This window comes from Atta cephalotes (assembly GCF_000143395.1).
Source record: "Atta cephalotes unplaced genomic scaffold scaffold00025, whole genome shotgun sequence".
NCBI classification, from domain to species: domain Eukaryota; kingdom Metazoa; phylum Arthropoda; class Insecta; order Hymenoptera; family Formicidae; genus Atta; species Atta cephalotes.
Genome location: NW_012130089.1, coordinates 691331 through 704408, shown reverse-complemented (window position 1 = coordinate 704408; position 13078 = coordinate 691331). Strand labels below are relative to the sequence as shown.

The window sequence follows — 13078 nt, the reverse complement described above, 5'->3', positions numbered from 1 at the left end:
TTTAAAAGGTTTAAAGGGTTAACGGGGTTACGGGGTACGGTTAAGTTAGTTTAGTTAGTTAGTTAGTATAGTTTTAGTAAAGTAATTAGTCATATATATATATATATATATATATATATATATATATACCGTGGGCGGGGATAAATTAATATTGGACCCGCGTCGGTCCTGGGGACCAGTGCTGGAGTGTCGACGGATCAGCGGAAGGCCGGCGCCTGGCGTTCCGCCCGGCGAGCTCGCGCAGGACGGCGCTATCCGTATCTTCGGTGTCATCAGGGTGTTGTCCGACAGTCGTCTGTTGGTGAATGTATTGGCGACTCGCAGGAAATTACTGTCGTTGGCCGAGGGCGAGTTGAACCATCCACCGAACATCGCTAAACAGACGTGTTACATTCGGTTAAACCGATCTACAAACGTCTCGAAATGCATCGCGTTTCTTCCACCAAGGAAAAATAGAATAAATATTTTACAAGGACTACACTGTTGAGTCTATAAAAAGAAATTTAATCTAATGTGTCAAATTTAATCTAATGTTAGTTAGTCGCCACCGTTCCTACTAAATATATCGTTATTTTTTAACCAAAATGATAATTAAATTTGACACTATGCCGTGATATTATATTGTCAAGTTGACACTATGTAGTATCAAATATAACCATTTTTTTAGTATAACGATAAGATTGAGTAGGAGCAATGGCGACTCATGTTAAGTTAAATTGTCCCTATAGATTTAACAGTGTAGGAAGTCGTCATCCTCACTTACCAGCCACTGAACTTTTTCGCGCCATATTTTCCGCGGATGCCGTTGATATGGATCCTGCAGGGAAAATATCATTTTAATATCCGTAAACTGGGATCATTTAATTCCTTGGAGGGATCGTTTCCATAAATATTGAATAAGCTTAATGGAATCATCCCCCGTGCTTCTTCCAGGTCTCTTCGAGGACTTTATCTGTCACTCGAAGGAGTCGAAGTTTTTATTAAATAATCGCTCAGCCAGCTCAGCTCAGCTCAGAAATATTTATGGAAACCATCTACCAGAGTGCTATTTCGCTGAAGAAAAGTGTCGTAACCCTTTTAACTGTTATGGATGTGTTGAAAAGGAAACATTAGACCTCATTACAAATTAATCCAAGACAACGAAGAAGTTTGAAAAAATTCAGTCCCTTGACACAAAGAATATCACATTGCTCAAAGGATGTTGGTAAAGACACCAGAGTCTAATATTTCTGTCAATGTTCGCACCAATGCTATTCTTTCTGGCCATGTCCTCGGCCGACGAAGTCTTGCGTTGCTCGATGCGCAAATTGGGAATGTTAAACGCCGGCACGTGTACGTTGTCGGTGCTATATTGATGTCGCAAGGGTCGAGATTTGTCGGGACTCGGTAAAGAGAGATTGTCGAGCGTCAGCTTGTTCCTCTGATTTCTGCAATTTAAAAAATTGAAGAGCTCGCGCGTGAGCATTATGAAAATTCCAAAGATGCTTTATATGAAGATGTCTACCGATCGATAATTGCGCAATATTAATTAATTAGCAACCGCAATATTCCGTTAATTATACGGAGTACTCCATGTTGCAATCGTGTTAAGTGGCGTAAATAAGATCTTTTGAACGGTCGAAACAACGATAAAAAGAATTATCGGAAACAAGAATTAATTATGATGTAAAAGATTAGATATATCTTTCCTATAAATTTTACATTGACTTCCGAATGGATATATACGTAAACAATTCATCAATATTTTACGAGTTGAAAAATTTTTTAATGATTTTACATGCCATTACCGCATATAATTATTCATTTATTTTCACAATGATTATTAATTATGAGCCATCAGGGAATCATTATTCCGCACTTCCGTTTACCGAATATACTACTTCGTTCGATCTTAGCTCTAATTGAAACTTGCCTCTCAATGTTATTCAGCATATCCTGCAGTACCTCAAGGAGCAATATGAATTGCTCGAGATTCAGCTTCGGATTCACAGTTTGCGGTAATAGAGAAGGCATTGCATGCGTCGCCATCCAATTCACTGATAACCCATATTTCTTGTCGGTCAGCATCACCCTGTAAATATCTGAAATACGCGAAAGAAATGAAAATAAAAAATTAAATGCGTGTCTAGCATTTGATTCGTTTCTTTCTTTTTAAAATGAATATCTATATTATCTATCCTTATGGGATATATAATCCCCATATGGGATTATAATCCTCGTTTTTCCTTTTTTCATTTTCTTTATTTTTTTGTCTCGAATCGTATTATATTATGTATTAAAACGGTAGCTAATATTTATCTTCTTACTGACAGCCAATAAGAATATTGGACTAAAAAGTTTTTGAGATTATATTGTAGTTACTTGAACATTTCAAATGTCACAATCTAGAGGCGAATATATTGAAATATATTCGAAAAGAACGGTTTTACTAACCGATGTAATTAAAAATTGAGTTAGATCTAAAAATAATTTTGCTGGACCATCAAAATAATTATTAAAAAACTTTTAAACATTGATGATGCTGGTAAAACTTTGACATTTTAAGAATAATTTAAACATTCCGCTTAACTATTTTGATAGGTCAAATAAAATTATTTTTAGCGTATCTAAAATTAAATTTTTAATTGACTAAAGGGCATGTGTCACAACACTAGTTTTTTATTAGCATTTTTTATTGGAGATAAAATTTCTTTATTTAATTAAGAATATATAAATATAATAAAAGTGAATTAAATTTTTAAATACTTCAGCAAAAACTGTTCTTTTCGCGTAGGAAATTTTTTTAATTGCTTGTCTCAACAGATAAAAATAGAAAGATAAAATCGCATTTTGAAATATCTTCTAAGTGCTGATTTAATTCAAGTGCTTTAATTTAATTTTGAAAACTTTTCAGTTTAATTTTTATTTCAATTATAGTGAACATTTAATATTATTATAGTTAATATAATTTAATATGATTATAGTTAACATTGTTTAGCTGATAAAGCAACAATTGAGCATCGAGGTATGATTTCTATTAAATGCGCGCGTAAATCCACGTGTATTCGCCTTTACTTCCACTTACTTACAACCCGCACGACGATCTCGGGTTCTTGCAGCTTGATTTTACAGAGCAACGGAAGAATACAATCGATGATCTTCTGCTTCTCAAGGCGACTTAGGATGCATGGAACCACATCCATGAGCACCCGAGCATTCGTCAAATTATTTTCGAAGGCATCTAGTAGTTTCGGCAGCACCACATTGCGTATAGCGTCATCTTCGAGATAATTCGTCACGTGTGCCACGGCCACGAACGCGGCCGTCTGATAAACGAATGAATTGTTGATGCGACAAAATTTTTCGATGACTTTGCATATTTATGTGATCTTGCATATTCATGAACTATTATTGTTTAGATATACGTAGATCAAAAATATTATCACTACGAAAATTCTGAATATCATAAAAAAGTGTCAATGAATTAAAATAGAATTTACAAGAGATGTATATTAAATTAAAAATACATATTAAAAATTTGAAGACAATTATTCAAAAGAAAAGTTAATAAGAATCGAATCTCGATGTGTAAGATAAATGAATTAAAAATGTTTCGGTTTTCTCTTCTTCATTTGCCCGTTATCTTGGAATTCATAGTTTATTCAACTTATCAACCGGCTGTGATTGATTCATCAATTCAATTTTGAAGATCGATCCAAGTTAAGAACGTAAATTTAATTTTACTATATGTAAAATGTTCGAACTTACTGAAATTTCCAAATTTATGTATCTTTAATAAATGATTAATTTATTTTACGTACCAAGATCTGCGTTTAGCCCTCTTTTTAATTATTATTTTTTTTAATTTAAGAGCCCTATTAATCTTTTGCTAAAAATTAGATTCAATAAGACAGTAAGATATTCGAAAAATGGAAATATAATTTTTCAAACATTAGAATTTCGTTTCTGCAATTATTGAATCGCTATTTATTTCACGGATAATGAAATCACAGTAGTGTTTTCCTTTTTCCCTGAGTTTACTCACCCGTACTTGAATGGTCGAATTTTCAAAGGACGTGTACAGCATCGAGAGCACCTCGTGTTCATATTCCTGGGGCGTCTTCTCTAGGATGATGTGCAGATTTTCCAATAGGGTGACGGTTCCCTGAATCGACTTTCGATTGGCGAAGAGAGGTCTGCGGGAGCGAAGGAAAGAGAGAGAGAGAGAGAGAGAGAGAGAGAGAGAGAGAAACGGAAGAGAGGTTGAGATGAGAGACGTGCCTATTTCGCGCGGTCTCGCGCTCATTTCCGCGTCTCTCGTTCTGTATGTAATACGTACTTAAGCGTGGGAAACACAATCCGTTCGTATTCCTCCTTCGTGCTGCTTTGGACAATGTACAGCATAGGCTGCAGCACGGCTGACAGCACTTCCTGCGTCTGCAGCTCCGCGTGAAGATACGTCCAGATGTGCTGATACCAGAGTTTCTGCAAACAGAGAACGTTTGTGTGACACGCGACAAGCAGGAAGCATGTACGATTAGATGAATTGGAATTTGGATCACAGTGTAAACATGGCGCGATCTAGCATGTAAAATAATGCTAAACATATTAACCTCTTCAGATATCGTAATGTCAATCATCAATTCGAAGACATCGTCCGTTGAAGTTATTCAATTCTATTGACGTCATCTGGCATCAGATTTACATAATAATGCGTATGTTAAAATTTTGAAAAAAAAATTAATTTATATGAATTATACTTTTTTATTAAAATGTTCTTGAATTGAATTTAAAAGAAATTGAAAAAAAAATTTTTAACATGGTTCCAATAAAATCAGGTGTTTCAAAGGTGTCAAAAAAAGAAAGAGCATAATCAATCAATCTTTTGCTTATCATGGAAAATTCATTGCATTATTCTGTCGAAGATCTCATTTGCTCCACTAAATGTTTTAACATTTCTTCTTTACATCTCTATAATAATCTATCGGAAATCTATTGGATTCGCTCGGAATTACGGAAAGGATGTTCTCGGTGCATTAAAATGCAGAAAATGAACTGTGAGGGATTATAGTAGAATAATTAGCAAAAAGCGGATTACCATTATTATAAAATGAGAAGAATTGTGAGGCATCTTCGATAAGCATCTCAAAGGGATATGCATACATTATGATTTATATCAAGATTCAAGCTAGCCTTTAGATAGCCGATTCTTCGCGATTCCAATTCTTTGCGATTCTAATTCACTCCAAGTCCATCCTGAATATACATATATAACGTCATGACATGATTCGCGTGTACCTTTGGCATATACGGCAGAAGTTCTCTCAAAGTCGTCGTATAAAAGTGCTCTTTCTGATGCACGTCCTTCATCTTGCTGACGTCGAGAAATTGCAGGGCGTGCACGAATGGGTCTTGAAAGAACTTGATCATGGTTAAAACTTGCGCAGTCGGTCTCTGCTTGGGGTCCTTGTGCAAAAGTCGCGTCACAGCTTCCCGAAGTGGTATCGGTATCAGTGGCAAAAGAACGGCAACTTGATCGTCAAGCTAGTATAGAAAGTGACAATCTAACGTCTCTTTTCAGCATTACTTTCTTACTTTTCTCTTTTACTTTTCGATCAAACATTCGGCGGAATTGCGATTTTCGAAGTGCTATTTACACAACGATAAAAAAGAACAGGAAAGAACAGTTTTGCTAAAGTATTTCTAAAAATTCAGCTAGATAATCATCAAAATAAAGAACGTTTTAAACTGATTGCTAGAATATTAAAACTTTTTGCAGCATTGCCATCATACAAGAAATTCTTTATTTCGACTCTTAACGTCAATAAACATTCAAATTTTGTAAGAAAAAAAAATCACCATTTTAACTTTCATGACGTCAAAATAAGGTTATTTTAACTTTCTCTTAACTTAACTGGTGTATTCCTTAAGTAACGTTTAAACATATCCTACATAATTATTTTATGAACAAACAAGATTATTTTCAGATCTGTATCTAGCTCAATTTTTTGATACTTCAGCAAAAGTTCTTTCAAAAGTGAACTGACAACTTGAGGAAGCGCAACTGAAAGGAACAAAGTTTATTTACGAAGATCAGAACGATGAGAAAGCGAAGAGAGATTCCGTGTCTCTCGAGAGTTAAATACTTTTAAAGATCATCCTATGATTTCTTCGCGTGCTTTCGAAGGGAATATCGTCTCGTCTGCGTCTCGCGAACAGATTAACTTACGGTCTCGAGTTGCTTGAGATAATCCGAGCAGCTGTGATTCGCCTGTATGAGTGGCCGGCCCTGATTATAAATCGCGCATATCGTCATCCCTAGGCTGTACATGTCGCTGGAGAAGCTCCCGAGCTTTTTCTGCTGCACCTCTGGTGCTGTAACATGTTGCGCGGCCATTACAAATAAATCTCCAGTCGACCTAGGTGATCGAGAAGAATCATCAACAATGCAAATAGGAAATCGTATCGCATCGCCACGTGCGGAAAGCTATCCCAGTAATTTTCGGAGAGCTCGCTATGGCTCGATTGAAGCTGCCGGATGGAAAGCAGTAGCCCGTTTTATCGCTAAAGTTCGGAATTAATGAAGTTTCTTGCATAAATCCGATCCCGTTGACGCTACCGAATTTATTTCTTTTTTTTCTTACACGTGTAAGCAAGTCTATTTTTTTAACAAACTCGCTGTAGAACAAACTCGCTTTACATTTTACATTTGATCAGAGTTTATTGAATGTTTTGATTATAAAACAGAGTTCACGTTGTGTTATTGTGACGACTGTATAATTAGATTTCTATTTTCGTTGCACGTTTAATGTTAAATACGAAATTGCTTTATGTAATCGAGAAGGGAAACACGGGATGAAAATCAAACCGAGTTAAATATTAATAAATGTATGCTCAAAATACAGCTTTACATCTTCCGATTGTACAGAGAGATTGATTTGCTTATTTCTATCACACTAAAGAGATTCTCTGTAAAAATATATTTATACAAAATGTCCGTTTATAGAAAAACCATTTCTATTTATAGACAGAGAGCAGCTTCTTTTCATACGAGAGATCGAGAATGCTTTTAACGTGTTAAACGTTAACGAAAGATAAATCTGATTCTTTTTATCAAACTTGTAAGGCTCGTAAAACATGTAACATTAGATATTAAAAGCGGCTTTCCCAGCGTGGGTGTGCGTTAACGACAATCTTTACGATGTCTCACCTATATAATCGAGATTCGGCTGAGTCATTTTCGGCATGTGCTTCGTCCATGACTGCACGGTTATCGGTATTTCCTTGGCACCCTCTAACAAGCGAAATATATTCTGACTAAAACTGCAGCGTAAAAGGTATCGCGCATCTGTCTTTTTTAGCCTTCGATATTACGTCTAACCGATACGTCATTTACCTTTCATCGATTTTATTTCTACTGTATAATGTATTAGTACACCAAGTCGCAATGTGCACAAGGAAATAATTTCAAGATTTAATGACTCCTAATCCTTCAAATTTGTTAATATAATTTTGTCATTATATATTTATTTATCGATGAATTATATTTCATAGTATTTGATGATTCGATAATTTGATGAGTAGGTAATGTTTTAATTGATAAAAAATGGCTGATACTTACTAAAAATGGATAAACTTCGATTAGTTTCGCTATCCTTAGTACGAAGGATGACGAGATTAGACTCACCGATAAACTCGAACCCCGATAACTTCCACGTGCCTCTTTTTGTGATAATGATGCTCGTCGGGCAAACGTTTCTATGAAGAAATTTACAGTTGCCATGAAGAAATAATAGGGCTTCCGTGATCTGCAAAATGTAAGCAATAAAAAATTCATAAATCTAACTATCTGGACCGAACTCTCGCTTTTTTATTCCAATATTATTTTTAATAACGTCGTATACTTTTCGTTGTTCCTTTAATCATTATGCTTCAAATAATTTTTAAAAGTAAAAAATAAATAATCTAATAATTAGCCCATTTTTTACATTTCGAATTTCCATTTGTTTTCCGTAACGAATACATATAAAATTACTCTTCGTGAAAGATATAATTGCAAATTCGAATCATTAAACTGAATTACTGAATGCGATCGCTATTAAAGAGTGGCACAAGTCTAACTCGTGGTTTGAGAGGGTTGACGGCATTAGACATTCTATTACGCTCCCTCGTAATACATTCTATTATGTGAACTACATCGAAGCGCGGCATTGAAGTTGATTTCGCGTGGTTACAATCGGGAATTCGTTTTTGAGAAAATTCACTTTGACCACTCTCTCCCTCTCTCTCTCTCTCTCTCCCTTTTACCATCCCTTATTGCACGCATGCGCTCGGATTCGACTTAATTTTCCGCAACCCCGTTATCGCATCTACGCGCTACGATTCCGTGCTTACGCACAATGTCACGGTCATACATGCGTACTCGTACATCGAAATTGCCTCTCCTCTATTTGCTATTATATAGGTATTGCCTATACCTAATTTCGTGCTGCAACGTACACGCTCGTTACAATGTAATAACACAAGGTAATTTTATGGAAACCTTCGATCGTGTGTCTATTAGAAAAAGAAGAGATGGAAGGAGTATGTAGAAAAAAGCACAATGGCGATATTGTAATAACACGAGTATAAGCGCTTAAAAACACATCACTTTGTTCCTCTTCTCTCCGTACTCTTGTTTTATATGACTTAACTGCTAATGGACGAACTCCATTATCAGTGCCCCGGATTTGAGGTCGCAAAGTCCGCGAGAATAGATACATAGACAAACAAGAGAAGTTTCCGAAAATCGAGGTATACGTAGCAAAGAAGATAGTAACAATTATCTTTTTTCACGTTAATCGGGTTCCAAACGATCCACTGAAATTTTTGTATTAATTTAATATAAGAAATGAATATTTTAGAAAGTAATACAAACATTATGTAAAAAAAATTAATACAAAAATGTAGCACTAACACAATTTGTAAGTAAACTATTTGAAAGCAAAAAATTTTATTCTTTTTCAAAATTTTTTATTTTTTTCAAAAAAATTAACACGTGTATCTATTTTATTTATTTTCTTATTTTAGAGTTTACGTTTTAAAGCACATTGTTTTTATGTTATTTGTTCACTTATTCATAAATCATTTTGACACTATATAAATGTTGAATATCAATTTAACAAACTATTTAAATAACATAATCGTATTGTGTTAAATTCATTACTCGAATTTATTAATCAATCATCAATATGAAGTTTTCAACAAAAATTTGTGTGAGTGAACTGATTTTTTAATTTTTTATATTACAAATAAAAAATATCTTTTACTATGCTGAGTCTTCTTAAACATTTTTCGCAAAATTTTTGTCGAGGCACGATTTTGTAATTTTTACAAAGAGAGATGAAAAATTATTAAATGTTTTCAAAGCCCAATTAGGGAAGCTATTCCCCTAAGCCCCCAGAAATGTATTATCGGTGATCCCTCTTTTGTCAACGTCGCGCTCTCTTACCTGTAGAAGCCCGTACTTGACCTCCAGTTCGAGCAGCTCGTACTCCTTGACAAAGGTCGAACGATGGCTGGTGGTCGGCGGGTGGTTCTGCTTACCCATCGGCCCCGAGGATTGCGCCGCGATCGTATTTGCCAACTGCTCCTTGTACGCCAGGACATTCGCTAAGCTGGCAAGGACTGGCTCCGACGCGAAGGCCAACGTGTCCGCGCACTCCTCCACTTTGTACGCCTACATCGCCGGTCAAATATAGCGCGTGATCGATCTACGGAGTGGCTCGCGAAAACGCTCGAATTGCGATATAATGCGCATTGATCGAAATATCTCGAGTGAATTCACTTGCCGCGAATACCTTGCGTATACACGAACCTGAAGAAGCTTCGGATGTGAGTACCGCTCCATTTGAGCAGCTCCCGCGCGTAGGATGTCCGTGACCGTTTCTCGGCGTTTCGGCTTGTGTAGTTTCTCCACGGATCGTTTGTCGAATAAAAAGATCGAGACCTCCTGCGAGCGAATAAATGCTTTCGTTCATCTTCTATCCGCTATCGCGCTCTACGAATCGTAAACTTGGAATTTAAACACTCTCTTGCACTGAGAGAAAGAAATGATTGACAATTATCAGAATTTAAATGTAATTTATAGTCATCTTATAAAATAATATATTTATAGTTACCAAGCAAATATAGTCAATTTTTTTTTTAAACGTATCTTTTATTTATTATATTACCTCATAAATAGTAAGCGAATGTTAAAAAATAATTGTATTCACTATAATTGCAATTGCATTTACTAAATAAAAACGTTTATTTTGTTTACGTCTTAATTAATATATTAATATATTTTTATTATATTAATATTGAAATTATTATAAATTACAGTATAATTTTTTCATATTTGAGAGAACATTATACATATAAGATTATTATTATTATTATACTAGCATCACAGTAATATTAATCATACAAATGAAACTACTAACCATATTATTTTACCATGCAATTATAATCTCAAATATTAAACACTTTTCTCTCAAATACCAGCCCAAATATAAAAGGAGATTTTGCTGAAATATCTAAAAATTTAACTAGATACCCGTGCAGATCTGAAAATATTTCCTGAAAAAATTTCTTTGAATTACCAAAGTAATTATGTAGGAAACTAATGAGTGATGCTACAAAAAATTTGATATTCTAACAGCTTGAACGTTCTACATTATTTTGGTTGGGTGGTCTAAAAAGTGCTTTTGAGGTTTTCATAAATATTTTTTATACAGAAGCTGCATTTCACGAAATATCTCCGTATCTAAAATCTTTATTAGAGTGTTTCGTGAATATTACAGCTTAATTCATCAAGACGAGAAACAGCCTGAGACTTGCTCCTTCAAAGTCCAAAACAATTATTTTTTCTAATCTCTATCTAGTTAAATTTTTAAATACTTCTTCTATAAAGCTATTCTTTCCATGTATTTACATATCAGATAGATTCAAGAACGAATGAATTTGATTATACCTCATTCATTTGAATCCCTCCAAAAGTGACTTTCCAAATCCGATCAATTCAAATCTAATTCGCGATTCGATTATCTCTCTTTTTATTTTACTATCCGGATATCGTTAAAGTAGCACCGTTAAAAAAATAGAAAAACTAAATTACGACGATTAAAATCAATCGATTGGAATCATTGAATCATCCATCGATATCCCAAATAATCTTTTTGACGTCAATAGTTAGTCATTTTAAATTATTGACCTTATATTACTTATTTAAGATGTAATAATGACGTCATCTTTTTAAAATAATGACGTTATTCATTTATATCCATTTGAGGACTGTGTTCCAAATTTATTACCAGCGCTGAAAATTTATATGCGGTTTACGTGCACTATAGATTTTCAGTACTGGTAATTAATTTCGAAATACAGCCTACGAGGTATTTACAACGTCATACTTATTAACGTCAGATGATCAATTGACGATGTACTAGTGACATTATTAGTGATCAATTAATAACGTTATTTATTTATGCATTAATAACAATGTCAGTGAAAATAATGTTTATACGATGTTACATAATTATAAGAAATCCACGTCATTTTTACGATGATTAAACAGATCAGATTCATCATTAATTAGTCATTCTTCACATAAAAATGTCTAATTAATAACGTCAAATAGACAACACCTTACTACTTGAGATCATTTTAATGTTAAGAAAATAGAAAAAAACATGAGCAGTAAGAATCTTATTTTAGGTGTGAGAATACAATTGATAAACTAGAAGCCTACACCCAGAGAAAAGGTTTCTTTGATTTAAAGAAATGTTTCTTTGCTACACGGTTAAAGAAAAAAAATTTCTTTGATTTGTGAACATCATTTCTTTGATTCAAACATTATTTTTTTAAATCAAATAAAATTTATTTGATTTAAAGAAATTATATTCAAATCAAATAAATTTTCTTTGATTTAAAACAATAATGTTTAAATCAAAGAAATTTAAAAAATTTTTTTAACCGTATAGCAAAGAAACATTTCTTTAAATCGAAGAAATCTTTCTCTGGATATATACTGGTCAAAGCTGGATCTTTAAATGCTTAAATAATTCAGTGAAGTGTATATATATGTACATATTTTAAAAAACATGAGCAAACGGCTCATAAGAAAGCCATAAGAGCTCAACAAAAAATCAAAATATCTTTATAATCAAATGTCAATAAACGTCATCATTTTGACTTTCAAGACGTCGAAGTATAAAGTCATTTTGACTTTCTCATTTCTTGTATCTCTTGGAGGAGTTTTACGATCAACGACAAATATTACCATCCTGTCCTTTTTCCGATAGCCATCGTATATGCGCCAGACATTTTCCGGTCCGGCTGTGGCGGACTGTTTGCCGATCTCGTACGTGTTGCGTATCGGATCGGGAAGCAAATCGCACGGCGTTGTGCTGCTGCCTCTGGATTTCGCGAACATGCTGAGCCAGCCAGCCAGAGGCTTCGGTGAATCAGTGTCGATCTCGCCCGTTTATTATCTGCCAAATCGAAATCATGTCGACCGCGTTATTTTGTCGCTTTAGAGAAAGAGGGGGTTGGACGAAGGGGGGAGGAAATATCGGTGTAATATCGAGAGAGCAATCTCTATGGTTCGTTCGTGATGATAGGTACAATAATGGTATTTCCGCTCGTGAAATTCGTTTTTCCCGTATCTGTGACACACGAAATCGGATTCATGAAAATTACATTGATTTTAAACATCACTTTTATCGCAGGCTTTGTTACGCGGAAATTTTTGTAAATTGGCGCGACCAGGCGAAAAATAGACGAAACGAGAGGAATTCACTCTACGAAATTGTGAATCTCCAATATATATTCGCGAGAGAAGGAATTCAAATAAATTCCATTTTGTTCTTTCCTTTCTATTCCTATATTTGTACTCGTATTGTTTTTTCAATATAGACATTCACCAAAATTACAATAAATTTTATCAAAAATTCAAAAATTACAGGGATTAGTGGGTGAATTAATTTTGAATTTAAATAAATTGAAAGAGAGAGAGAGAGAGAGAGAGAGAAGAGAGAGAGAGAGAGAGAGAGAGAGAGAGAGTAAGTAAGTAGTA

At 34.4% G+C, this 13078-nt stretch overlaps 1 protein-coding gene across 1 annotated transcript in view; it reads right to left on the bottom strand.

Annotated features, from left to right (window-relative positions):
* Positions 1 to 12436, bottom strand: part of LOC105620224 (SCY1-like protein 2) — a 14038-nt gene extending 1602 nt beyond the window's left edge. The window contains exons 1-14 of the mRNA XM_012201730.1: positions 12284 to 12436; positions 9836 to 9970; positions 9470 to 9697; positions 7667 to 7787; positions 7190 to 7273; positions 6209 to 6354; positions 5278 to 5523; positions 4319 to 4464; positions 4025 to 4175; positions 3065 to 3305; positions 1913 to 2081; positions 1246 to 1427; positions 764 to 817; positions 130 to 374 (exon numbers count right to left, since the gene is read on the bottom strand). Coding sequence (XP_012057120.1) covers positions 130 to 374; positions 764 to 817; positions 1246 to 1427; positions 1913 to 2081; positions 3065 to 3305; positions 4025 to 4175; positions 4319 to 4464; positions 5278 to 5523; positions 6209 to 6354; positions 7190 to 7273; positions 7667 to 7787; positions 9470 to 9697; positions 9836 to 9970; positions 12284 to 12436 — 2301 coding nt within the window. The remainder of the gene's footprint in view (positions 1 to 129; positions 375 to 763; positions 818 to 1245; positions 1428 to 1912; positions 2082 to 3064; positions 3306 to 4024; positions 4176 to 4318; positions 4465 to 5277; positions 5524 to 6208; positions 6355 to 7189; positions 7274 to 7666; positions 7788 to 9469; positions 9698 to 9835; positions 9971 to 12283) is intronic.
* Positions 12437 to 13078: the final 642 nt, after the last annotated feature.